The sequence below is a fragment of the Callithrix jacchus genome, chromosome 18 (genome assembly GCF_049354715.1).
Source record: "Callithrix jacchus isolate 240 chromosome 18, calJac240_pri, whole genome shotgun sequence".
In the NCBI taxonomy this organism is placed as follows: Eukaryota; Metazoa; Chordata; class Mammalia; order Primates; family Cebidae; genus Callithrix; species Callithrix jacchus.
In genome coordinates, this window is record NC_133519.1 from 31,174,740 (window position 1) to 31,201,527 (window position 26,788).

A 26,788-nucleotide genomic window follows, 5' to 3' on the forward strand; every position below is an offset into this window, starting at 1 on the left:
GTCATCAGTCTTTAACTTTGGCTCTGTAGTAAAATCTCAGTGGTTTTAACTTGCACTTCTCTAATAAGTAGATACTGAAGATTTTTCCATGTATATACTGGAGATTCTTACATTTTCTTTTGAGAAACAAATGTTCAACTCTTTTTATTTAACTATTTGTCTTATTATTCAGTTGTAAGATATTTAAAATATATATATACACATACACACACATAGATACACATGGCCCAGGCTAGACATGGTGGCTCACACCTGTAATCCCAGCATTTTGGGAGGCCAAGGCAGGAGAATTGCTTGAGTTCAGGAGTTCAAGACTAGCCAGGGCAACACAGCAAAACCCCATCTCTATAAAAAAATGTAAAAAAAATTAGCTGGGCATAGTGGAGCATGCCTGTGGTCTCAGCTACTTGGTAGGCTGAAGCAGGAGATTGCTTGAGCCAGGATCTCAGTGAGCTGAGACTGTACTCCCGCCTGGGCAACAGAGTGAGACCCTGTTGCAAAAAAAAAAAAAAAAAAGGCTCAGATACAAGTCCTTTGTCAGATTTATTAGGAATATTTTTTTCTGTAACGTATCTTTGCATTTTTTGGGAGATGTTCTTCAAAGTCCTACTGACCAACTGTTTTTCCTTTCTAATTCATGGCCAACGTCTTATTTATCTAAGAAAACTCTGTCAGCCCCAAGTTTATGAACATCTAATCTTCTGTACTTTTTTCTAGATGTTTTAGTTTTAGCTTCTGTGTATACAGAAATGCTATAAAGAGCTTTCAGTGGTTAAGAGGAGAGGGATTGCTCGAAATGACAGTGATGGTTGTGACATGTACAGCTATCACAGTACAGTGATTAGAGACGGTCTGGAGACCCTGATAATAACAAGGATTTCAGGAAAAGAAAATCTGCTAGCCAGAAAGAATAAGTAAAACCAGTCAAGAAGAGCAATGCATACATGGTGAGAACAGCAGATGAAATCATAAAAGTAGACAGAGACCTGAAAGATCCTGAGAAGGACCTGAGCAAGGAGTAATGGACCTAACACATAGTTTTAAAAAGACAACAACTACTATAGGGGACTAAGGGATGAAGGTGGCAAGTGAGCAGGCAGCATAAGAGAAAAGCAGTATCTGTCAAGAACCCATTCCAATAGTTCAAAGGAAATATAAGAGGTGGTAGCAAGTAAGCACTGTACACTGTGAAGGTAGAGGTGACAATTTTCTGATAGACAAAGCTGGATGTAGGGTAAAAAAAGAAGGAAGAGTTAAGAATAATTTCTAAGTTTCAGCCTTAGCAAAATGTGAATGATAATGCCATTACCTGAAACGGGAAAGACAGGAGAAGCAGCATTATGCATATGTAGGGTAAGTGGGGGTGTACGTTATGGCTTGGACATATTTGAGCTGTTTACTAGAGATCCAAGTGGAGATGCTAATTGTCAAATATATGACTCTTAAAAGTGAGGGCAAAGCTTTTAGGACTAAATGAACATTCGAATGCTATCAGCTCATAGAAGACATCGGCAAGGAAAAGGATACAGACTTTTAAAAAGGACTGAGAACTAGGCTGAGTTCTCTAACACTCAAAGTGTAGAAGGCCCAGAAGAAATACAAAGCAAAGAAAACAAAATAGTGAGGTATCTCAGATGCAAATAGAAAAAAAGTGTTTAAAGCATAGGGGAGGATGGTGGCTAAAGTCCATAAGCCCCGCACTTCGGGAGGTTGAGGTGGTTTGCCTGAGCCTAGGAGTTTGAGACCACCCTGGGCATGATGGTGAGACTCTGTCTCTGCAAAAAATTAGCCTGGTGTGGTGGTCTGCACCTGTAGTCCCAGCTGCTGGAGAGGAGGTGAGAGGACCCCTTGAGTCCAGGACTCCAGGTGGCAGTGAGCTATGATTACACACACCACTGCACTCCAGCCTGGGCCACAAAGCAAGCCCCATCTCTAAAAATATATGTATATACAAAAGGATGGAGAAATCAACTATGTCAATGATGCAGCTGAGATTTAAATAAGATGAAGACAAGAAAACTCAATTTGTCAAGATGGAAGTCATCATTGACTCTGATAATAATAGTTTCAAGAAATGAAAGCATGCCTGGAGAGGGTTAATGAGAGAATAAGCAGCAAAAGACAGTAAGTGTAAATAGTACACAAAAAGAATTTCACTCTGATGGAGAACAGAGAAATAAGGCAGACACTGTAATGGCATGGAAGGTAGTGGGGTGGAGTAATGTTAAGAGAGGGGATTTTGTGAAGTTTTTTGTTTTTCTTAAAAGATGAGAGATAACACTATCATAAGTGGAAAAGGATACATGGAACAAAGTTAAAAAGTGTCCTTAGCAGCAAGGACAATAGGAAGAAAAGTATATGAGCAATGAAATGAAAAAAGTTATCTCCTAGGTGCTTCTTATTTTCTCAGTGAAACTTGGAGCATGCTTATCAACTGAGAATGAAAATGAAAAAAAGATGAAGAGTAAGACATGTTTAGAGTCACAAGGTAAAAAGTCAGTAACTATTTCAAAAAAGTTTTAAACAAAAAATGTGGTACCTTTCCACCAAAATAAAATAAAAGGTCAAATAAAACATAAACCATAAACAAGTAATGGTTAAAATTTACCTGCTGTGCAAGCAACTTTGGAGGTGGTGGCAGATGTGAAGATGTTCCACGTTCCTATTATAAAGAAAAAAGAATAATTATTATTTTGGAGACATGTGTGCTCTGTTGCCCATGATGGAATACAGTGTGGCATGATCTTGGCTCACTGCAACCTGTCTTCCAGGGCCAAGCGATTCTCATGCCTCAGCCTACCAAGTACCTGGGATTACAGGGGTGTCTCACCATGCCCAGCTAATTTTGCATTTTTAGTAGAGACAGGGTTTCACCATGTTGGCCAGGCTAGTCTCAAACCTCAAGTGATCTGCCTGCCTCAGCCTCCCAAAGTGCTGGAATTACAGGCATGAGCCACCACACCAGCCTGAAAGGTTACTTAAAAATAACCATATAAGAACAAATATATCAGCCAGGTGCAGTGGCTAACGCCTGTAATCCCAACATTTTAGGAGGCTGAGGTAGGAGGATCATCTGAGGTCAGGAGTTTGAGACCAGCCAGGCCAAAATGGTGAAACCCTGTCTCTACTAAAAATACAAAAATTAGCCAGGTGTGGTGGCAGGCGCCTTTAATCTCAACTGTTTGGGAGGCTGAGGCAGGAGAATTGCTTAAACCCAGGACGCAGAGGTGGCAATGAGCCAAGATCCAACAACCGCACTCCAGCCTGGGCAACAGAGCAAGGGGAAAAAAAAATAGAAAAAGAAAAAATACATCTACTAGAAATACTTCTGAATGGACTGATTTTCCAAAGAGATCCCAAGGTTGCTAAATCATCTTTCTCCTTCTCTTTTTTTTTTTAAATAAAAGCATCACTCAATACAAGATTGCTTTCTATGGAATCACTGTGCCATTTCAATAAGGTTAGAATCTGAAATTCACTTTACAATAAAAATTTTAGCCAGGCGTTCAAGATCAGCCTGGCCAACATGGTGAAACCCTGTATCTACCTACTAAAAATACAAAAATTAGCTGGGTATGGTGATGCACCACTGTAGTTCCAGCTAGTCGGGAAGCTGAGGCACAAGAATCACTTGAGCCCAGGAAGCGGAGGTTGCAGTGAGCCAAGATAGTGCATCCGCATTCCAGCCTGCGTGACAGAGCAAGACTCTGTCTCAAAAGGCGAAAAAAAAGAATCTTAGTCTAGCTGTTCAGGAATTCTGATCCAGAAAATCTGACTGAGGTGGGTAGATCACTTATTAGAGAGCTATATACCTCTAATTACTAAATTTTATTTATGTAAACTCAATTCTTTGGCAAACTAAAAAAAGATTTATCTTTAAAAAAGAAAAAAAAAAACATCGAAAACATTAATGAAACAAAATATTTAGAACATGCACTTGCTAGGCCGGGCGCTGTGGCTCACGCCTATAATCCTAGCACTTTGGGAGGCCGAGGTAGGTGGATCACCTGAGGTATGGAGTTCAAGACCAGCCTGGCCATCATGGTGAAACCCCATCTTTTAAAAAAAAAAGAACATTCACTTGCTAATATACATACCACTGTCACAAATGAAGTCAAATTCATCAAGACATATTCCATCTATTCCTCTATTCTTTCATGAAAATTCTCATTCCCCATTATGCCAGTAAGTAAAACATCACACACAAAAATTATTAAAATGTTATTTGAAAATTTCTTTTTCAGGCTCATAAACTTACTCTTCAATGAATCATCAATGCCTTAAGATTAAAACCCTTGTAGAGCATACATTTTTTTTTAATTTAAAAAAAAATTTTCAGACAGAGTCTTGCTTTGTCACCAGGCAGAAGGGTAGTGGTGTGATCTAGGCTCACTATAACCTCTCCCTCCCAGGTTCAAGTGATTCCCCTGCCTCAGCCTCCCTAGTAGCTGTGACTACAGGCCTGTACCACCACACCCGGCTAATTTTTTTTGTATTTTAGTAGAGACAGGTTTCACCATGTTAGCCAGGATGGTCTCAATCTCCTGACCTCGTGATCAACCCACCTCGGCCTCCCAAAGTGCTGGGATTACAGGTGGAAGCCACTGCACCTGGCTCACATTTTTACCAGGTGGTTCTTAAACAGTTCTCTTGCCTCTCTCCCATAACAGACTACTTAAAATTTCCTGAATGTACCATGTTTTCTTATACTTCTCTATATGTGTTTCCACTGCTTGGAATAGCTATATTTCTTTTGTATACTGGCTGATTCATGCTTGTTTAACAATTAGCTCAAATACTTAGTCTTCAACAACCTCTGCCTTAAATGAATTCTTGAAGAACTAATTTTGTACCCTCTATGATTACACCACTTAGCACACTGTAACGGCTGCTTATTGACTTTTTCCTTTCAAAGAAACTGTTAGCTACCTTTTAGTCCTCGGAAGGGACAAGTTCCTCCACCAATTTTGTATGAATCCAACAAATACATATTAACTATACTGATTCTTTAATAAAGAGATGAGTGGACTCCCTTGAAGGTACCCCTTTTTATTCCCAGTTTACAATGCAATTCTTGCAACCATTTACCAACTCAGAAGTGGAATCAAATATATCTGTTGCATACACATTTCCCTTCATTCACAATGCTCTTCAAAATGATTCAGATTTTAGATCTCCCTATTCAAATGTGTGATTTCACTAGTGTACCAGTTGACACAAAAAGACTGACTAGTATATAAGTATTCAATAAACCACAGAACACTTCAGCAATGTTTATTTTAGAAAAATGTTATCCCTTCACTTTGTTATGACTTAGCTATATCATAAGGTGAAAAAGGTGAAGCTTTAGTTTTTACTTGATAATTTTAGCTACTGCATAGATAATTCCTATTAGTATGCAATAAAAATTATGATCCTTGCAATAAAAATTATGATCCTTGCAATAACAAGGATCTCCATGAGTCCAACAAACCTGATTAAATGGAGGACCTTTCCCATAGGGGCCTTTTGCTACCGGTGGTTGGGCAGGTATTTGAGAAGATGACTTAGTGTTGGAAACTTCATCCGCTTCCTTTTTGTTTTCATTGTTTTCAGAGGCTTTTGAACCTTGATCCTCACTGAAAAATCAAAATGCAGAAAAAATAAAGTGGACCAACTATCATAAGTACATACATTTTTTTAACAATTAAAAAAAAATTTCTGTATGGTTTCTGGGAGGAACCGTATTCAGGAATGAGAAGGGTGTGTGACCTATGAGTGGTAACTCGTTCATTCAATAAATATATAGTATGAAAGTACAATACAGTAGTTGTCAAATCTAAACACATGTATCAGACATATATCCTGGCAAAAGAATATAATCACATAATTTTCTATGTCTTCTACCCAAGAAATATAATCCAAATGTAACTGGGTAACATTGGAATTATTATTTAACTGTATTCTAATTTACTGATTTATTAAAAAGATAAAAATCAAACTACAGTATTTTTTAAAGGCCACAACAAATCACAGGTATCTCTCAAATGATCATAAAACAATTGTCATAATGGCATAACTGAAAAATTATACCAAATGTGCTTACAAACATCTGTGTATTTTAAAAACTCAACTTTTATGATCTATAACCCAATATTCCTGACTGGTGCTCTAATATTCCAGAATAAAGGAAAAAGAAATAAAAAGCTCCCTATTTTCCAAGGCCCTAATGCAGTTTACTTAGTTTTAAGAAATCAAGGCCCTGAAGTAGCTGTAGTAACCCAAGGAATTAATCTCCAATTTTGTAAACATGGATCAGGTCAAGCAAGCAACACTTTAAAATGGTCCCTAATACCAACTCTCAAAATATCTCCAAAGCAGGTGCCAAGCATCTAAATATTCTTTTTTCGCTGTTACCCAGACTGGACCGCAGTGGCGTCACCTCAGCTCACTGCAACCTACGCCTCCTGGATTCAAGCGATTCTCCTGCCTCAGCCTAAGTAGCTGGGAATACAGTCATGCACCACCAAAACTGGCTAATTTTTGTATTTTTAGTAGAGACAGGGTTTCACCATGTTGGCCACACTGGTCTCGAACTCCTGACTTCTAGTGAGTCTGCCTGTCTTGGCCTCCCAAAGTGCTGGGATTATAGGCATAAGCCACCACACCGAGCCCTAAGTATCTTTTCAATTCAACTATCTTGAGATACATCAAATTTTAATTCTTTGATTAGTTGTATACTGTATTACTCTAGCTCATTAATCACCCTCTGTTCAGTAAAACTTCTGAGAATATATAAATGCTACAATATAAATAACCAACAATTGTCTATTAATAAAGCCTCTCTGCATAAGTAGCTAATATTGTATCAATAAATTCATACTGTTATTAGTAAAAGATATCATAACTTACCTGTTATTCTCTTTAGGACTATTACTTCCTTGTTCATCATCATCACTGAAATTCAGTTGCTCTGTATAATCTACTTCCATCTGAGCACCTATTAAATCAAGGAAAACTCAGACAGAGTGCTGGAAAACATCTAACAATTTAAAGCACTTAATTAATTTTGCTTCTTACCTGCCCAACCTTCATCAGCTTCGGCATCTAGATTATCAAATTTATCAAGCTCCTTCAGTTCTGATGCACTAAGAATGGATGGGCGTTCAGGCTCAGAGGCCCAAGAAGGAGGAGGGCCTCTTCCTCGAAGGCCTCTATGAAAGGCAGGTCATGGTGGGGGAAAAATACAAAATTTTACCAAACTAGGAGAACACCAAAAGATTGGAAGTTAGTTCATTTCAACATTAGTGTTTTCTACACCAAGATACACAAAATGTTCTGCACTGACATGTGTATGAAGAAATTAATATTACATAATTATAGGATAATACATAAGTAACAGCTGACAAAGAATCCTCAAATATTTAAAATAAAATAAATATATGCTAAAGGATAACAGTATAAATAAAACTAACTTCAAAACACGTAACTTTAAGGAAAATATTTCAAGAGGATGTTGAAGTCTCACATGATAAGCAAAAAAGAAAAAAAAAAGAGAGAAAGAGAGAGAGAGAGAGAGAGAGAATGGGGAGTCCATAATATGAAAGGGAGAAGAGAAAAATACGTGTCTTCAATTTTGGGGCCATGGTTTTCAGTTTCTATTTTTTTTTTGAGATGGAGTCTCGCTCTGTCCCCCAGGCTGGAGTGTAGTGGTGTGATCTCGGCTCACTGCAACCTTCGCCTCCTGGGTTCAAGCAATTCTCCTGCTTCAGCCTCCCAAGCAGCTGGGATTACAGGAGCGTACCACCATGCCCAGCTAATTTTATATATATGTATATATTTATTTAGTACAGACTGGGTTTCACCATGTTGGCCAGCCTGGTCTGGAACTCCTAACCTCATGATTCGCCCTCCTTGGCCTGCCAAAGGGCTGGAATTACAGGCATGAGCCACCCCACCCGGCCTGGTTTTGAGTTTTCAAAATCCTATGTAAATTAATTTAAATGCTTTAAAAAATGAATTATTTCAGTTTTGTCTTATAAGAATTAGCCAATTACTTATTAATGACAATTGTACTGTGAGGACAGAAAAACAATCAATCACACAACTCAAAAATCACACAATCTACTTAACCTTTAGTAAATCTTAACAAACATATAATCCTTAAAGACTTTAATCATTTAATAACCTTACTTGTTTGTTTCAGATAAAGAAGGTGGGAATCTCATGGGACCATGTAGAGGAGGATATGCCATCCTCGGATACTGTTGAAACATCTGAATGAAGGAAACAAAAAATTATAAATTTAGCAACCCGGTTATTTAAAAAAAATTGTATCTGGGTCCTGCATTTATAATTTATAGAAACTATTATTAAAATGAATAATACTATTAATAATAAATTTTATCTGCTAGCATAGATCATCATTCATCCTAAATAGCAACCCATTTGCAAAACCAATGCCTCTACCAACTCTTTACAAACAGAATAACTAGGGCACATCATATGAAAAAACTTCTGTACCATATTAATAAAATTAAATTAAAATAGCCATGTATTCACAAGATATATACACACATGTACCCCAGCAAACAGCAAAGTGAAAATCTTGAAAAACAAATAATGTGAGCCTTCCTCCTTAAGCAGGAGTAGAATAATTAGAGGTAGATTTGTAGATAGGGAGGACACCATCAGTCCCCAGCCCGAGGACCTCAAAAAGAAAATGGTCGGGGGCAGGAGGTGGGCAGTAAGGGGAGGGGTGGTGAAGAGGAATTCAGCTCAGATAAAATTAAGAGATTGCCCACAATCCAAGGAATTGAGGGAAAAGGGGGACAGGGAGCTACCTGGAAATTTTCTATGGATAGGGCATAGGTGAATTCTCAATCAAGTTAATGCACAGATGATCATTATAAACTGGTCCAGGTGATTCAGTCAAGATGGCCGAATATACACAACTCTGGTGCACAACACCCAGCGAAAGAGAAGCAGAAATCGAGAAATCTCCTAGCTCCAACCGAGGTACCAGGTACCTTTCAACGGGTCTGGTCAGACCGTGAGCAAAGCCCAGGCAGGGCAGACTGAGGCAGGGAAGGGTGCTGCTTCACCCAGGAAGTGCATCTGACCTGTGAGTCGGAGGCTCCACCTCCTGCACTCCAGTCCACATACAGCGCTTCCCCCAAAGCCTCAGCAATACACAAAATGGGATCTTTGCCAGTGAAGCACCAGAAATTACAAGTGCAGAGTTGAATAATAATCCAGGATGGTATTCCAGATTGGCGCACAGATCTAATCAAACGCATAAGCCCGTAAGCCAGCCGGGAGAGCCTGCGGACCCAGCTATCGCCCCCTTCCCCTGCCCAGAGACAGAGGAAGCTGAAAGCGGGAAGACAGTCGGAGCAGCTGGGTGGCCCCTTCCCCATGACCGGAGAGAGGGGGAGCTGAAAGCTGGGAGACAGTGTGGCTGGGCGGGTCCCCACCCTCCCCCACAAACCCCAGAGGGCTGAAGCACTAATTCCAGCAGGTTACACAGCCAGTACATCAGTCTGAGCTGAACCCTGAATGATCCAGCCCTGTGGAGGAAAGAGACAACCCACCATTAAAGAGGTGAGCCTAGGCTTCATGTTTTCACAAAAAACACATGAAGCCTAGGTAGCAATGGGAGGGTGTTCTTGACCACCCAGCAGTGCCTCCAGGTCAGCAGAAGAGGCAGGCCTAACCTCCCAGTGTAAACCAAGACACAGAAAGCTTAACTGGTAACCTGAAGGAATCCCTAGAAACCCAGTAGCATCTCTGCCCCTGAGATCACGGCCAGGTAAATCAACGAAGATGGGAAAAAAACCGGTACAAAAAAAATAAAACCATCAAAGACCAGACACCTCTTCTCCTTCAAGGGATAACAACTGAACAACACGGGAACACGACCGAGAAAGAATGCGACGAACTGACAATAACAGGGTTCAGAGGGTGGATAATAACAAACTTTTCTGAGCTAAAGGAACACATTCTAACTCAATGCAAAGAAACCAAAATGCTAACTAGAATAACCAGCTTAGAGAAGAGCATAAACAACTTGATGGAGCTAAAAAACACAGCACGAGAACTACATGAAGCAAACAGAAGTTTTAAGAGCCAAATCGATCAAGCAGAAGAAAGGATATCAGAAATCAACTCAATGAAATAAAAAGAGAAGGCAAGACAAGAGAAAAAAGAGTGAAGAGAAATGAACAAAGCCTCCAAGAAATACAGGATTATGTGAAAAAAGCTAATCTACACTTGATTGGTGTACCTGAATGTGACAGGGAGAATGAATCCAAGCTGGAAAACACACTCCAGGATATTACTAGGAGAACTTCCCAAGCCTAGCAAGGCAGTCCAACATTCAAATTCAAGAAATACAGAGAACTCCACAAAGATATTCCTCAAGAAGAACAACCCAAGGCACATAATCGTCAGATTCAGCAGGGTTGAAATGAAGGAAAAATGCTAAGGGCAGCCAGAGAGAAAGGTCAGGTCACCCACAGAGGGATGCCAATGAGACTCACAGCGGATCTCTCGGCAGAAACCCTACAAGCCAGAAGAGAGTGGGGGCCGATATTCAACATTCTTAAAGAACTTTCAACCCAGAATCTCATATCCAGCCAAACTAAGCTTCATAAGTGAAGGAGAAATAAAATCCTTTACGTACAAGCAATTACTAAGAGATTTTTGCACCATCAGACCTGCCCTACAAGAGCTTCTGAAAGAAATACTAAGCATGGAAAGGAAGAAGTACCAGCCACTGCAAAAGCAAACCAGATGGCAAAGACCAAAAATGTAGTAAAGAAAATGAGTCAACTAACAGGCAAGAAAACCAGCCAGTAACAAAATGGCAGGATCAAATTCACATATAACAATATTAACATTATATGTGGGCCCAGTGTGGTGGCTCAAGCCTGTAATCCCAGCACTTTGGGAGGCCAAGGCGGGTGGATCACAAGGTTAAGAGATCGAGACCATCCTGGTCAATGTGGTGAAACCCCATCTCTACTAAAAATACAAAAAATTAGCTGGGCACGGTGGCCCGTGCCTGTAATCCCAGCTACTTGGGAGGCTGAGGCAGGAGAATTGCCTGAACCCAGGAGGCGGAGGTTGCGGTGAGCCGAGATGGTGCCATTGCACTCCAGTCTGGGTAACAAGGAGGAAACTCCGTCTCAAAAAAAAAAAAAAAAATTATATGTAAACTGCCTAAACGCCCCAATCAAAAGACAAAGACTGGCAAGCTGGATAAAAAGTCAAGATCCATTGGTGTGCCGTATTCAGGAAATCCATCTCATATACAAAAACACACACAGACTCAAAAAAAGGGGATGGAAGAAAATTTACCAAGCAAATGGAGAACAAAAAAAAGCAGGGGTTGCAATCCTAGTCTCTGATTAAACAGACTTCAAACCAACAAAGATCAAAAGAGACAAAGAAGAGCACTACATAATGGTAAAAGGATCAATCCAACAAGAAGAGCTACCTCTCCTAAATATATACGCACCCAACAGAGGCACACCCAGATACATGAAGCAAGTTCTTAATGACTTAAAACGAGATTTAGACTCCCATACAATACTAGTGGGAGACTTCAACACTACACTGTCAATATTAGACAGATCGAAACAGAAAATTAACCAGGACATCCAAGACTTGAATACAGAGTTGGGCCAATTGGACCTAACAGACATATACAGAACGCTCCACCCCAAATACATAGAATATACATTTATCTCAGTACCACATCACACCTACTCTAAAATTGACCACATAATTGGAAGTAAATCACTCCTTAACAAATGCAAAAGAACAGAAATCATAACAAACAGTCTATCAGACCACAGCACAATCAGATTAGAACTCAGGATTAAGAAACACACTCAAAGCCACACAACCACTTGGAAACTGAACAACTTGCTTCTGAGAGTCGACTGGATAAACAATGAAATGAAGGGAGAAATAAAGATGTTCTTCGAAACCAATCACAATGAAGACACAACTTACCAGAATCTCTGGGACACCTTTAAAGCAGTGTCGAGAGAGAAATTTATAGCAATAAATGCCCACATGAAAAACAAGGAAAGATCTAAAATTGACACCCTATCATCAAAATTGAAAGAGCTAGAGGAGGAAGATCAAAACAACTCAGAAGTTAGCAGAAGACAAGTAATAACTAAGATCAGAGCAGAACTGGAGATAGAAACACAAAAAATCCTTTCAAAAATCAACAAATTCAGGAGCTGGTTTTTTGAAAAGATCAACAAAATAGGCAGACCACCAGACAGACTAATAAAAAAGAAAAGAGAGAAGAATCAAATTGATGCAATAGAAAAAGATAAAGAGGATATCACCACTGATCCCAAAGAAATACAAACTACCATCAGAGATTACTACAAATAGCTCTATGCATGTAAACTAGTAAACCAGGAAGCAATGGATAAATTCCTGGACACTTGTACTCTACCAAGACTAAACCAGGAGGAAGCTGAAACCTTGAATAGACCAACAGCAAGGGCTGAAGTTGAGGCAGCAATAAATAGTCTACCAACCAAAAAAAGTCCAGGTCCAGACGGGTTCACAGCCAAATTCTACCAAACATACAAAGAAGAGCTAGTACCATTCCTTCTGAAACTATATCAAACAATACAAAAAGAGGGAATCCTCCCTAACTCATTTTATGAGACCAACATCACCCTAATACCAAAACTAGGCAGAGTCACAACTAAAAAAGAAAACTTCAGGCCAATATCCATGATGAACATCGACACAAAAATCTTCAATAAAATATGGGCAAACCGAATGCAACAGCACATCAAAAAGCTTATTCATCACGATCAAGCAGATTTCATCCCGAAGATGCAAGGCTGGTTCAACATGTGCATGTCCACAAACGTACACATAAACGAAACCAAAGATAAAAACCACATGATTATCCCAATAGATGCAGAGAAGACCTTCAACAAAATTCAACAGTCCTTTATGCTAAAAACTCTCTATAAACTAGGTATCGACGGAACATATCATAAAATGATAAAAGCTATTTATAAAAAACCTACAGCTAATATCATACTGAATGGGCAAAAGCTGGAAGAATTCCCTTTGAAATCAGGCACTAGACAAGGATGCTCTCTCTCACTATTCCTATTCAATATAGTATTGGAAGTTCTAGCCAGAACAATCAGACAAGAAAAAGAAATAAAGGATATTCAATTAGGAAAGGAGGAAGTCAAACTATCTCTATGTGCAGATGACATGATTGCATATTTAGAAGACCCCATCGTCTCAGCCCAAAATCTTCCTCAAACTGATAAGCAACTTCAGCAAAGTCTCAGGATACAAAATCAATGTGCAGAAATCACAAGACTCCTATACATCAGTAACAGACAAACAGAGAGCCATATCAAGAGCAAACTCCCATTCACAATTGCTACAAAGAGAATAAAATACCTAGGAATACAACTAACAAAGAGGATGTAAAGGACCTCTTCAAGGAGAACTACAAACCACCACTCAACGCAGTAAGAGAAGACACAAACGGATGGAGAAACATTCCATGCTCATGTTTAAGAAGAATCAACATCGTGAAAATGGCCATACTGCCCAAAGTACTTTACAGATTCAATGCTATCCCTGCATCAAGCTACCAAAGACCTTCTTCACGGAACTGGAAAAAACCACTTCAAACTTCATATGGAATCACAAGAGAGACCGCATAGCCAAGACAATCCTAAGCAAAAAGAACAAAGCCAGAGGCATCACACTGCCAGACTTCAAACTATACTACAAGGCTGCAGTAATCAAAACAGCAGGGTACTGGTATCAAAACAGCAGGGTACTGGTACCAAAACAGAGATATAGACCAATGGAACAGAACAGAGGCCTCAGAAGCAACACCACACAGTTACAACTATCTGATCTTTGACAAACCTGACAAAAACAAGCAATGGGGAAAGAATTCCATGTTTAATAAATGGTGTTGGGAAAACTGGCTAGCAAGGTGCAGAAAGCAGAAACTGGACCCCTTCCTGTCACCTTACACTAAAATTAACTCCAGATGGATTAAAGATTTAAACATAAAACCTAACCCCATAAAAACCCTAGAAAAAAACCTAGGCAAAACCATCCAGGACATAGGAATAGGCAAGAACTTCATTACTAAAACACCAAAAGCAATGGCAACAAAAGCCAAGATAGACAAATGGGATCTAATTAAAATTCAGAGCTTCTGTACAGCAAAAGAAACCATCATTAGAGCAAACCAGCAACCAACAGAATGGGAAAAATTTTTGCAGTCTACACATCTGACAAAGGGCTAATAACTAGAATCTATAAAGAACTGTCAGATTTACAAGAAAAAAACAAACAAACCTGGCCAGGTGCAGTAATTACAGTGCTCACGCCTGTAATCCCAGCACTTCGGGAGGCCAAGGCAGGCAGATCACCTGAGATCAGGAGTTCGAGACCAGCCCGGCCAACATGGTGAAACCCTGTATTTAAAAAAAAAAAAAAAAAAAAAAAAACCTATTCGAAGTGGGCGAAGGATATGAACAGACACTTCAAAAGAAGACATATATGAGGCCAACAAATATATTAAAAAATGCTCATCATCACTGGTCATTAGAGAAATGCAAATCAAAACCACATTGAGATGCCATCTCACATCAGTTAGAATGGCCATCATTTAAAAACCTGTAGACAACAGATGCTGGAGAGGATGTGGAAAAATAGGAACACTCTTACACTGTTGGTGGGAGTATAACTTAGTTCAACCATTGTGGAAGACAGTGTGGCAATTTCTCAAGGATCTAGAAATAGAAATTCCATTTGGTCCAGCAATCCCTTTGCTGGGTATATACACAAAGAAGTATAAATCGTTCTACTATAAAGACACACACACACGTATGTTCATTGCAGACCTGTATACAATAGCAAAGACCTGGAACCAACCCAAATGCCCATCAGTGACAGACTGGACAAAGAAAATGTGGCACATATACTCCATGGAACAATACACAGCCATAAAAAACAATGAGTCCGTGTCCTTTGTAGGGACTTGGACGAATCTGGAAACCATCATTCTTAGCAAAGTGACACAAGAACAGAAAACAAAACACCGCATGTTCTCACTCACAGGTGGGTGTCGAACAATGAGAACATGTGGACTCAGGGACAGCAGCATCATTCCTGTCCCCTCTGGGGGCAGTTGGGGGTGGGGGCTAGGAGAGGGACAGCAGGGGGTGGGGAGGAATAACATGGAGAGAAATGCTGGATATAGTCAAAGGCAGAATAGAGGCCACAAACCACCTGGTTATGTATGCACCTATGCAACAACCCTGCATGACTTGCACATGTACCCCAGAACCTAAAGCAAAATTAAGATAGATAGATAGATAGATAGATAGATAGATAGATAGATAGATAGATAGATAGATAGACAGACAGACAGACAGACAGACAGATAGATAGACAGACAAACAAACTGGCCCAAACAGGTCCCAATAACGTTCTCTGTAGGAACTTGGCTCTGGGAAACTAAACTTAAGAGAATATATAAGATAGATTCTGAGAATAAATAACAGCAAGGGATTCGTCCTATGATTTTGAAGGGAAGGAGTGTCAAAGAATGGCTTGGTCATTTACTATTTGCTCATATCCAAGTCTAATTATGTAAACAATATAAAATTATATTACTATAAAAACATAATTTATATCCTGAAACAGAAGACTAGTTTTTCTAAAAAGAAAGTAGTAACTGTGTGTTAGATAATAAAATTACCTTACATTTGAAGTAAGGCTATGTTTATATGATTATGCTGCCTAAACTAGAAATTTCTCAGCCAGGTACAGTGGCTGATGCCTGTAATCCCACCACTTTGGGAGACCAAGGGTGGTGGATCATGAGGTCAGGAATTCAAGACCATCCTGGCCAACATGCTGAAACCCTGTCTCTACTAAAAATATAAAAAAATAAGCTGGGCGTGGTGGTGCATGCCTGTAATCCAAGCTACTCAAGAGGCTGAGGCACGACTGAACCCAGGAGGTAGAGGTCTTGGTGACAGTGAGACTCCATCTCAAAAAAAAAAAAGGAGGAAGAAGAAGAAAGAAGAAGGAGAAAGAAGAGGGAGGGAGGGAGGGAGGGAGGGAGGAAGGAAGGAAGGGAGGGAGGGAGGGAGGGAGGGAGGGAGGAAGGGGAGGAGGAGGAGGAGGAGGAGGAGGAGGAGGAGGAGGAGGAGGAGGAGGAGGAGGAGGAGGAGGAGGAGGAGGAGGAGATTTCTCCTATATTGGGCTGAAGCAACATTAATTAAGTCAAGTAGCAGCTGAAACTCAGCTGTGGAAACTTTTCATTTGGGGGATACTCTGGAGAATTTTCAATTGCATCACTCTTCTATACTGGTTAATAAACAAACTATTGCAGGCCTATGTTCATAAAGATGCATTAAATCCTTCATCTGATCATTCAGGCATAATTTCATGTGGTCTTATATGCTTAAAATTTAGGAAATTGTCACAAAATTCACTTCAGAAACAAACTTTAAATTTTCAGTGTAGTGATATTTAAATGTTTCTGTTAATTAGTGGAACATTTTATTCAAATATAATCACTGATGAAAATGGGAATGATACCCACTTGGTCTCCCCTCTTTCCTAGTCTACCCTTTCACCTGAAAGTACAGGGGTCTTTGGAAGCACAATTTGAAAGTGATTAGAAAAAAAGTAATTGGGTATGAATCATTTTTCAAGGCCAGGTCAGCATACTCCCAAACTTCTTTTAGGAAAGTATTTAATGGCCAGGCACAGTGCCTCACACCTGTAATCCCAGCACACTGGGAAGGCGAGGCAGGTGGATCATCTGAGGTCAGGAGATCGAGACTAGCCCAACCAACATGGCGGAACCTGGTCTTTACTAAAAATACAAAAATTAGTTGGGTGTGGTGGCACACACCTATCATCCCAGCTACCTAGAAGGCTGAGGTGGGAGAATTACTTGAACGTGGGAGGTGGAGACTCCAGTGAGCTGAAATGGTGCCACTGCACTCCAGCCTGGGTGTCAGACTGAAAATCATTTAACAAGTAATTGTATTTAATCATTCATTTCCCTCTGTCAGCCTAGAATGATTAAAAAATAGTAATCTATGTGCTCACTTCAGCAGCAAAATTGGAATACAGAAGATTAGCACAGACCCCACACAAAAATGACCTGCAAATTCACGAAGCATTCTATATTTTTAAACAAAAACAACAATATGAAGGAATGGAAAGTATGATGGATATTTAGGATTTGAATATTAGGAGTTCAATCACAAACTAAATAAATATGACCTAGATTTTTGTTTACTCTTTGTTTTCCAGAGAGTAAAGAGTCTTCTGGAAAACTAAATTTATTTATCCAGGCGAATGTGACTTGCTTTACAAGTTTACACTGGGCTGAAAGTTAAAAAAGAATGAAGACACCAAATCTAACTAATAATTTAGAAAACGTCGGTGGGGGGTAGGGGAAGGGGCGGGTGTCAGAGTACATATAACTACAAAGATAAAAATCAACAAAATCCAAAATCTGAGGAACATCGCAGGTTAAATTACAACAGACAAGCGCCAAAGGAAACAGAGATGGAGATATCCATAGGTAACAAGATTCGTAAGAGAAATATGAACAATCTCAAGGAATAGATGTTGCCTGGATCCTAATTATAAGACAATTACTGGAATACTGACATAATATTTGAGAATATCAAGGAATTAGTTGGTGTGATAACAGCATTGCAAACTCTCCCCAAGTCTTTATCTTTTAAAATACAACTTAAAATATTTACTGATGAACTATCTTGGATTTGCTTTAGTAATCCAAAGTGGTAGAGAAAGACGGGTCATGGTGACTTATGCCTGTAATCCCAGCACTTCAGTAGGCTGAGGCAGGTGGATCACCTGACGTTAGAAGTGCAAGACCAGCCTGGCTAAACATGGGGAAACCCTGTCTCTATAAAAAATACAAAAATTAGCCAGGTGTGGTCGTGGGTGGCTATAATCCCAGCTACTCAGGAGGCTGAGGCAGGAGATTTGCTTGAACCTAGGAGGCAGAGGTTGCAGTGAGCAAAGATCATGCCACTGTACTCTAGCATGGGTGACAGAGCAAGACTTTGTCTCAAAAAAAAAAAAAAAAGTGGTAGGAAAAGACATGGATTCACTGCATGATTATCTTTATTTTTGTAGATGTCTAAAATTTTCCGTTAAAAAAAAGTTTACAGACCAGGTATGGTGGCTATCTGTAATCTCAACACTCTGAGAGGCCAGGGTGGCTGGACTACCTGAGACCAGGAGTTCAAGACCAGCCTTGACAACATGGAAAAACCCCATCTCTACTAAAAATTAAAAAAAAAAAAAAAATAGCCAGGCATGATGGCACATGCCTGTAATCCCAGCTACTTGGGAGTCTGAGGCACAAGAACTGCTTGAACCCAGGAGGCAGAGGTTGCAGTGAGCTGAAATCGCACCACTGCACTCCAGCCTGAGTGACAGAGCAAGACTTTGTCTCCAAAAAAAAAAAAAAAAGCCAGGCGCTGTGGCTCATACCTGTAATCCTAGCACTTTGGGAGGCCAAGGTGGGCAGATCACAAGGTCAGGAGATGAAAACCATCCTGGCCAACATGAAATCTCATCTCTACTAAAATACAAAAAATTATCCAGGTATGGTGGCACACACTTGTAATCCCAGCTACTAGGGAGGCTGAGGCAGGGGAATCCCTTGAACCCAGGAAGGGGAGGTTGCAGTGTGCTGAGACTGTGCCGCTGCACTACAGTCTCATGACAGAGTAAGACTCCATCTCAAAAAAAAAAAAAAAGGTTAAAAAATACATTAAAAGTACACAAGTAAAATCTTTGGAACAACACTAAGTATTCTTTATCTTTTTTTTTCCATGAACCACCCCTTTGGCAGTCTGATGAATCCTATGGACCGCCTCTCAGGAAAACATTTTAAATGAGTAATGTAAAATACATAAATAATGCAAAGAAAAAACAGAATTTTAGTGTAATTGTTCTTCTATTTACAAAATAAATCTGTGATATGGTAATCTATGTGCTTCTTTATTAAGTCATTATCTATGAGTCTAATAATTATTTAAGTACGTAATGTGATGTGAAAATATCTAAAATCCCTGTTAATAATAAGGACACTGCTGATACTCCTGTGATTTGTTTCCTATCTGGTACAACTACATTTAACCAAATAAAACAGTTAGGTGGTTTTGCTAAGAAACACTGTGTGGTAACCAGTCTCCTGGATAGTCCAAATGATCTCTACCTCTGGCATTTATACCACATGTAGTCCCTTCTCACAATATGATAAAAGGAAATGCTAATTTTTAGTTAGATGTTAATGAAAATAAAGATCCAAACTTTTCTCTATACCAATTCGCTCCTTGGACTCCAGATCAAAAAACCTCGTTTGACTGCTTGTTCATTTAATACTCACATAAGGAGGCATCATAGCTCTATACTGGGAAGCGAGGGCAGCCTGCTGTCCATTCAGTTTAGCCTGTGGAGGGCCACAAGCTATTCTCTTTTCCACCACTCTGAGGATATCATTTTGCTCTGATGTTCCAGCTGTGCTTTCATCCTGGCCAGGGAGCTTTTCATCTTGATCAGATGACGATGGTGAGCCAGCAGCCTTACCACCATCTCTCCAACAAGCAACATCTAGTATGAAGGGAGAGAAAAAATGAAAAAGGCAAAAATCTGAAAATGGAACAAAGTAAAACCAAACCAGGCAAATTTCAGGAAAATGAAAGCAAGTAAGCAGAGTGAAAGAGCAGGAAGAGTCTAATCCAGGCCCTACTAATGCTTTCAAGGTGTTTGGGTAGCAGTGGCTTCCGAAGTAGAGAGGATGTACTTCAAAGGGTGCCACCACAAGCAAATACTAAGGTGGGAGAAGAAAATATTAGAACTTCTCTATGAAGTTTTATCACTATTTGATACAGAGATTAAAATCACTGTCCTCCATATATTAGATGGCCATGTTTCAGAGTGACACACCTGAGGTTTCCTGAGGGAAGAGGTGGAGTTCTACAGTCTGGAAGGGTTGACAGTGATATTCTCATTTGTCTGTTTTCAGTCTATCATTGCTAGTTACAGATGCCACCATGTAAAGAGATTGAGTGACATTATCTTGTACAACTACACTTAACCAAATAAAACAGCTAGCGTGGTAACCAGTCTCCTAGATAGCCCAAATGATCTCTATCTTCTGGTATCTATACCTTGTGTAGTCCCTTCTCACAATGTACCAGGGTTGGTCTGTGTAACGCGTAGAAAATGGCAGAAGTGACAGCATGTCCCTTTCCAGATTAAGTTACAAATGACTGTGGGCTTCTGTCTTGGATGGAGGGTGTCTGTCTCTCATCATTTATTCTGTAGAAGCTATGTCATAAGCAGCACCACTAAGAGGCCATGAAAGTAAAGAGCCAATAGCTAAGCCAGTCAGTTTGGAAGTATAGCCCGAGTCAAGTCAGCTTCAAACAGCTTCACTGCAGCCTTGAAAGAGTCCTTAGCCAGAACCTCCAGCTAAGCTGATCCTGGCCTTCAGATACAGCGAGATATCACAAGTATAGATCAGTTTGTTGTTTTACATTGCTAAATTTGTTATGCAGCATAGATAACTGGTAAAAACTCAAACAAGAAAACAGTGAAGCTAGCACCTCTAACATGAACTCACCAACCGCATAATGATACTTGGGAAAAAAAATTTAGATTTATTTAGATCTGACAAGAAATAAGCCAAAAAATGTGAAATGTATCAGGTTTTAGAAATACGGAATCTGTAAACAGTACTGTCATAGAGGAACCTCCCCGTGTAAACAAGATTCTTTGGGTCAGGTAAGGTGGCTCATGCCTGTAACACCAGCACTTTGGGAGGCCAAGGAGGGTGGATCACAACGTCAGAGTTCGAGACCAGTCTGGGCAGCATGGTGAAACCCCATCTCTACTAAAAATACAAAAAACTAGCAGGATGGTGGCGTGCACCTATAGCCCCAGCTACTTGGGAGGCTGAAGCAGGAGAATCACTTGAACTTGGCAGGTGGAGGTTGCAGTCAGCTGAGATCATGACACTGCACTCCAGCCTGGGCAACAGAGTGAGACTCTGTCTCAAAAAAAAAAAAAAGATCCTTTTAGATACTTGATAATGACACTATGAAGCCATAACAATTAATAAGACATTTAAAAATCCCTCAAACATTTTCTATTTCAAATATTTTTAGTTTTTGCTTTGTAATATACATAAAGTATCCCTCACTATCCAAAATTATTTGTTTCCTCCGTTTGAGATCAGAAAGTGAGGAATCACTAAATGTTAATTCAGAAGTAAGTAAACTGTTATATGGTCGGGAAGTCTGCTCAAAAACTTACTATTATAAGTAAGTCCCAATATTAGTACGCATGTAAGTCACCTGGACATCTTGTTAAAATACAGATTTTGATTTAGTAAGTTGGATGCAAGGTCCAAGATTACACATTTCTAACATGTTCTCAAGTTATAGTGACCCTGTCGGTACAAAAATCACACCTGAATACAAGTGACTACAGTAGTAAGTATGCCTTTTCAAATTAGGTAAGTCATATATACAACAGCAAGCAAGAGGTTATATCACAAGACAGTATACAAATATGATCTCATTTTGTATTAAAGAGAAAGTACTCTTACTTGGTGGGCGTAAACTGGGTCCAGGTCCATAGTTCTCATCATTTGTTTCCTTTTCTTTTTTTTCCTGATCCCCAGCTGCCTGCAGGCTGGGAAACTCTTGCTGAAACTGACTATTCACTTGGATTCCTATAGATTTAAAAAAAAAAAAAATTAAAGTTAACTTTTATACTGAAGATAATGCAAACCACCCTCCCAGGATAGAGCTCTTTGCTTCTTTCTCATAAATTATTCCACATTTCACTGATGACTGTTCATATCTATCAAACTTTAAAATTCACCTAGACTCATTCAAAAAGTTAATGATCAGCCATGAGGAGATAAAAGTCTAAGAAAGTAATCTTCCACTACCATTCCAAAGGACTCATTTCAGATGATCACGCAAGTGAGGAGTTTCCCTTGTTGCTCTTTCATTATGACTCCTTACATTTTTCAATACAAGTCAAATTCCTTTACTAAAAATTCTCAGAATTTGTTCAAATCATATTATTGATATATTTTATGAATAGACCCCAAGATCAAGATGATGCTAAAATACCTTCATTTAATTTACTGCTTTCATTTGCTTTACTTTGATTTAATTTACAGCTGAGATGATTGCACCTTACTATTCACCCATCTTCCTATTTACCTATTTTTTATAGTCCTATAAATTAAAAGAGCTAGTTTTATTAGTTTGAGGGCCAAGATGGGTTCTTCAACAGAATGTTTTATAGACAGTTCCTGTTTTGAAAGTGGGCAAACTAAATTCCGCTGGGGACTTCATCATTCCTTGGGGGAAGGGGGTGTATTACAGCAACGGTGCTTTATGGCTACTTTCTAGCTCTTCTCCTCTCAGGAAATCGTGGCAGCATGTTTGAAACAGCAGAGTTTGGGGACACAGACAAAAATGAGCATGGTTTCTAATAACATATCCAATGGGTGGATACTTTGAAGGTATAAGCTTTGTTTGGACATGTACAGGTAAAGATAAAATAATGTGGGGCAGAGGGTATCTTAAAGACTCCCTTTCTTAACCATTACCATTGACTCATATACATGGCTCTTGACATTGGAATCTAGCTAGCCCAAGAGATTTAAAAAAAAAAAAAAAACAACGTTTTAAGAGCCTTAAGTATATCCTTTAACAATGTATTCTGGCTCTACCAAAACACAGTTCACCCCTTATCTCCTGCATGGCTGTTCAGTAACTATCAAGCCTAGGCAGTTTCCCCAGCTAATGTCTACTTACCATCTCCTTGCCCACCTTGCTTGTTACTGGCCCATGATTTGGGAGCCGGTGCTACTTCTGGGGGAGCTGCAACCCCAGGTTTTGGCTGTGCTGGTGGCACTTCTGGTGTTCTTAAAAAAAAATACGAATCCATTATTTCAGACACTGTATGTTTAAGTAAAATCAACATTATATTTAAGGTAAGTCTGTGTACAAGTTATTTTGGCTATATGTTAATTCATTGGTAAATCCCCTATAAAGGTTTTCCCTCTGAAACATTTCTTTAAATGAATTAGGGTTATTTTTGTGCCCTTTAATCTCTACATTTGAATAACCCAATGAGATGAGTTTTGCTTGTTTTCTATTTAAAAATAAAAAATAAAAAGGGTCAGCATTTCACAGGAAAAAAAATATAAAACAAAATAAAAGATAAATAAAAAGGCTGGGTGTAGTGGCTCATTCCTGTAATCCCAGCACTTTGGGAGGCCAACATGGGCGGATCACTTGAGGTCAGGAGATCAAGACCAGCCTGACCAACATGGCGAAACCCAGTCTCTACCAAAAAAAAGAAAAAAAAGGCCAGGTGCAGTGGCTCATGCCTGTAATCCCAGCACTTTGGGAGGCTGAGGCCGGCAGATCAAAAAGGTCAGGATTTCAAGAATATCCTGGCTAACATGTGAAACCCTGTCTCTACTAAAAATACAAAAAATTAGCCAGGCATGGCAGCATGCGTCTGTAGTCCCAGCTACTCGGGAGGCTGAGGCAGGAGAATCACTTGGACCCAGGAAGTGAGGTTACAGGGAGCTGAGATCATGCCACTGCACTCCAGTTTGGGCAACAGAGCAAGACTCCCTCTTAAAAAAAGAAAAGCAAAAACAAAACACTGACACCTTTAATTAAGCATAGTTACCAAATACCTGTTTTGAAGAAGAGAACACTTATAACTAAAAATAGCAGTATAAACATACATATAGTCTGGACTGGTGAAATTAGCTGAGGGCTAAAGCTAAGCAAACTCTCCACTTGGCAGGCAACAGGTTCACCACTGTACCTATTACTGTTATTCAAAGATGTAACAGCAACCTGCCTAGTGCATTCACATAAGTGAAAGGTATTTTGAAAGGGTGTACAGTTTTATTCAATCCTTGTAATGAAGTAATGCTTAAAAATAAAAAAGTAGTTAAGATGCTCACTAACTGCAATGTATTTCTGGTACACTCATACCTATAACTGACTCATTACTATAAAATAATTTTACTACCACTAATAAGCATAAGTATTTGGCAAATTTCTATACAAGTAGTCAAATTTACTATATAAAGCTCCCCAGGCAGGAGTACAGAATTTTGATAACAAATAGACAAGCAAATATAGAATGGCTTGTCTTATTTGTTAAAATTACCACTATTTAGGCTTGGTCATTCAATTAGCTAAAAGCCTGGTAAAATCTTTTGACACACAAAAGTCTAAATAGTTGTTGAAAGAACGATGACTAAGATGGACACTATTAATTATCCTAGCTTTCTTGCTAGAATATAAACAAATTATTACTTGAGCACCTACATAACATCAGGCAGTTTCAATGCTAGAGATACACAGTAAAGTGGCAGACAGACATCCTTAGCATCATGAAATTTAGGTATCAGAGTCAACTCTTAATCATATTGGAAAGGGAATACCTGAGGTAGTGGTGGTAAGAGAGGAGGGAACCTAATAAAGGCTATGACATAAGCAAGGTTATGATTAGCAATTTTGTCATCTGTTCTACCTTGACAAATAGAAATACTTTCAATAGGGAAAATTAACCGAAAGTTACTATATAGTCAAAAGACTTCAGAGTATAAAATATGTAATATACACAGCATAACACTTCACAAATAGCAGGTACTCAAACCAAAGTTCCCTACAAAGAAAGGGAAAGAGCTTTTAGTCTTTAACAGTCTTTGACTCACTTTTCTTCTTCATGTTGCTCTTGTTTTGATGCCCACCCTGTGCCATCTTTAGGCACAATGTTCACATTGGGATCATTGCCTTTGTTTTCTGCTTTAAGACTCGGGAGGTTAGCAGGTGGAGGCATACGCCGTGAAATACCAACTTTTCCAAGACTCTGTAATCCATGTCGAGCTGCAACTAAAGATCAATAACATCAACTTTCTTAGAACATCTATTTTATTATCCATTTTATTTCTCAAACAACATAGAAAAAAACTAAGAATTAATGGAATCCCTGAATGATTTTCAATCCTGTACTTTGAGAATTTTTAAACTAAGCTACACACCTGCAAAACAATTCAATGTAGAAATCAAGCAATTTAATAGCATTTAACAGATTTCTTAAAAATTCTAACAATGCAATTCAACACACTACAGAAAACACTGATAATGCTGATATATTTTCAGAGAATCTACTTCAAACTCAAAACTTAGAATGTTAGAGAATAAATATATTGACTTTATGTTCATCAAGAGTACTGTTAATACGCCATACATGGTTTTCAGTTTTCACTAGGTCACAGTATCTAAGTAAACACACACACATGAAATATAGGACTTTCTCTAGTCTATTAACTAAAAAAAAACACTAAATTCTCACTAATATATAAGATCTATGCTTATCAATCTCATTGACTGAGTTTCCCCTTTAGAGCCATACAGTTTCTACTTTTTTCCTGCTGACAACAGAGAAAAACAAAAATATTTACTGATTGATTGATTGAATGAGTCTTGCTCTGTTGCCCAGGCTGGAGTACAGTGGCATGATCTTGGCTCCCTGCAACCTCCACCTCCTGCATTCAAGTAATTCTCCTGCCTCGGCCTCCTGAGTAGCTGGGATTACAGGTGCGTGCCACCACACCTGACTAATTTTTGTATTTTTAGTATTTTGTATTTTAGTTTGTCAGGCTGATCCTGAACTCCTGACTTCACGATCTGCCTGCCTCAGCCACTGCACCCAGCCAACAAAAATATTTTTAAAGAGCTCTATAAAAGTACAAATTTTCAATTATAAGATGTTTAACACATATCCTCTGAAAAATGTATGCATGCATAAAAAGGCAAATGTAAATATGGCTGTATTAACTTGGGTACACTCTAGCTTCCCATAGCAGCAGGTGAATCACTTATAGTCACAAAACAAAACAGTAAGTGTCACTTGATTTTACTCACCTGTGGTTTTCTGTGTTTCTAACGATTTCCCCTTGTAAGTATTAAATAAACTGAGTGTTGCATACTTTTTCCCATCCTTTGCTTTTGTGCTCTGGCCTGACTTCTCCGACATTTCGGTGGAAACTCATCGAGTCCAAAACCTCCTGCCACACCCCTTAAACCCCCAGTCTGTAAGATGCACATAATAAAGAAGAATAAGGATTAAAAAACTCAGTAATTTCAAATGTTCACAGGAATTCTGAAAAATAAAACTTCCCATATCAATAATTTCATAGAACTTTTTAATACTGTCAGATTCCAATAACCAATACACAACAAAATTGATCATAATAAGCTCATGCACTTGTGAAATGTATCAGTTACATGTAGTTTGTAACTGCTTAACTCTGTCATAGAGAATAAGGATTATAATTCCATGCTGACGTGAATAGTTCAAATACAGTAAATCTATTGAGACTGTCTATTTTAAAAAGATATATTATCCAATTTAACATGCTTGAAATGGCTGACATCAACCTATGCACATGAAATCCAAATGACAGGAGGACCTCTTCATTCCCTTACAAATTATATACCTGTATCATTAGGCAATATGTGCCCAACAAAGCTCTATTAATTTAACAACATAGAACAGAAACAACATTCTATGTCCTCTTCATTTTGTTAAAGGTAAAATCTCCTCATAAACACAAGGTATATAAAAATAACCTATTTCATGGCTACGG

At 39.0% G+C, this 26,788-nt stretch overlaps 1 protein-coding gene across 13 annotated transcripts in view; it reads right to left on the minus strand.

The window, feature by feature from the left end:
* PRRC2C (proline rich coiled-coil 2C) overlaps positions 1–26,788 on the minus strand; it is a 110,364-nt gene that overhangs the window by 54,560 nt on the left and 29,016 nt on the right. For 8 of the 13 annotated variants that reach the window (XM_008985036.5, XM_008985031.5, XM_008985027.5 and 5 more), the window contains exons 2-11: positions 26,064–26,231; positions 24,851–25,028; positions 22,920–23,029; positions 21,692–21,817; positions 19,466–19,689; positions 8,173–8,255; positions 7,060–7,193; positions 6,892–6,979; positions 5,474–5,618; positions 2,609–2,662 (exon numbers count right to left, since the gene is read on the minus strand). In XM_008985036.5, coding sequence (XP_008983284.1) covers positions 2,609–2,662; positions 5,474–5,618; positions 6,892–6,979; positions 7,060–7,193; positions 8,173–8,255; positions 19,466–19,689; positions 21,692–21,817; positions 22,920–23,029; positions 24,851–25,028; positions 26,064–26,175 — 1,254 coding nt within the window. In that variant the 5' untranslated portion in view covers positions 26,176–26,231. The remainder of the gene's footprint in view (positions 1–2,608; positions 2,663–5,473; positions 5,619–6,891; positions 6,980–7,059; positions 7,194–8,172; positions 8,256–19,465; positions 19,690–21,691; positions 21,818–22,919; positions 23,030–24,850; positions 25,029–26,063; positions 26,232–26,788) is intronic. The other 5 variants (XM_008985035.5, XM_008985030.5, XM_008985028.5 and 2 more) reach the window with 3 other exon arrangements.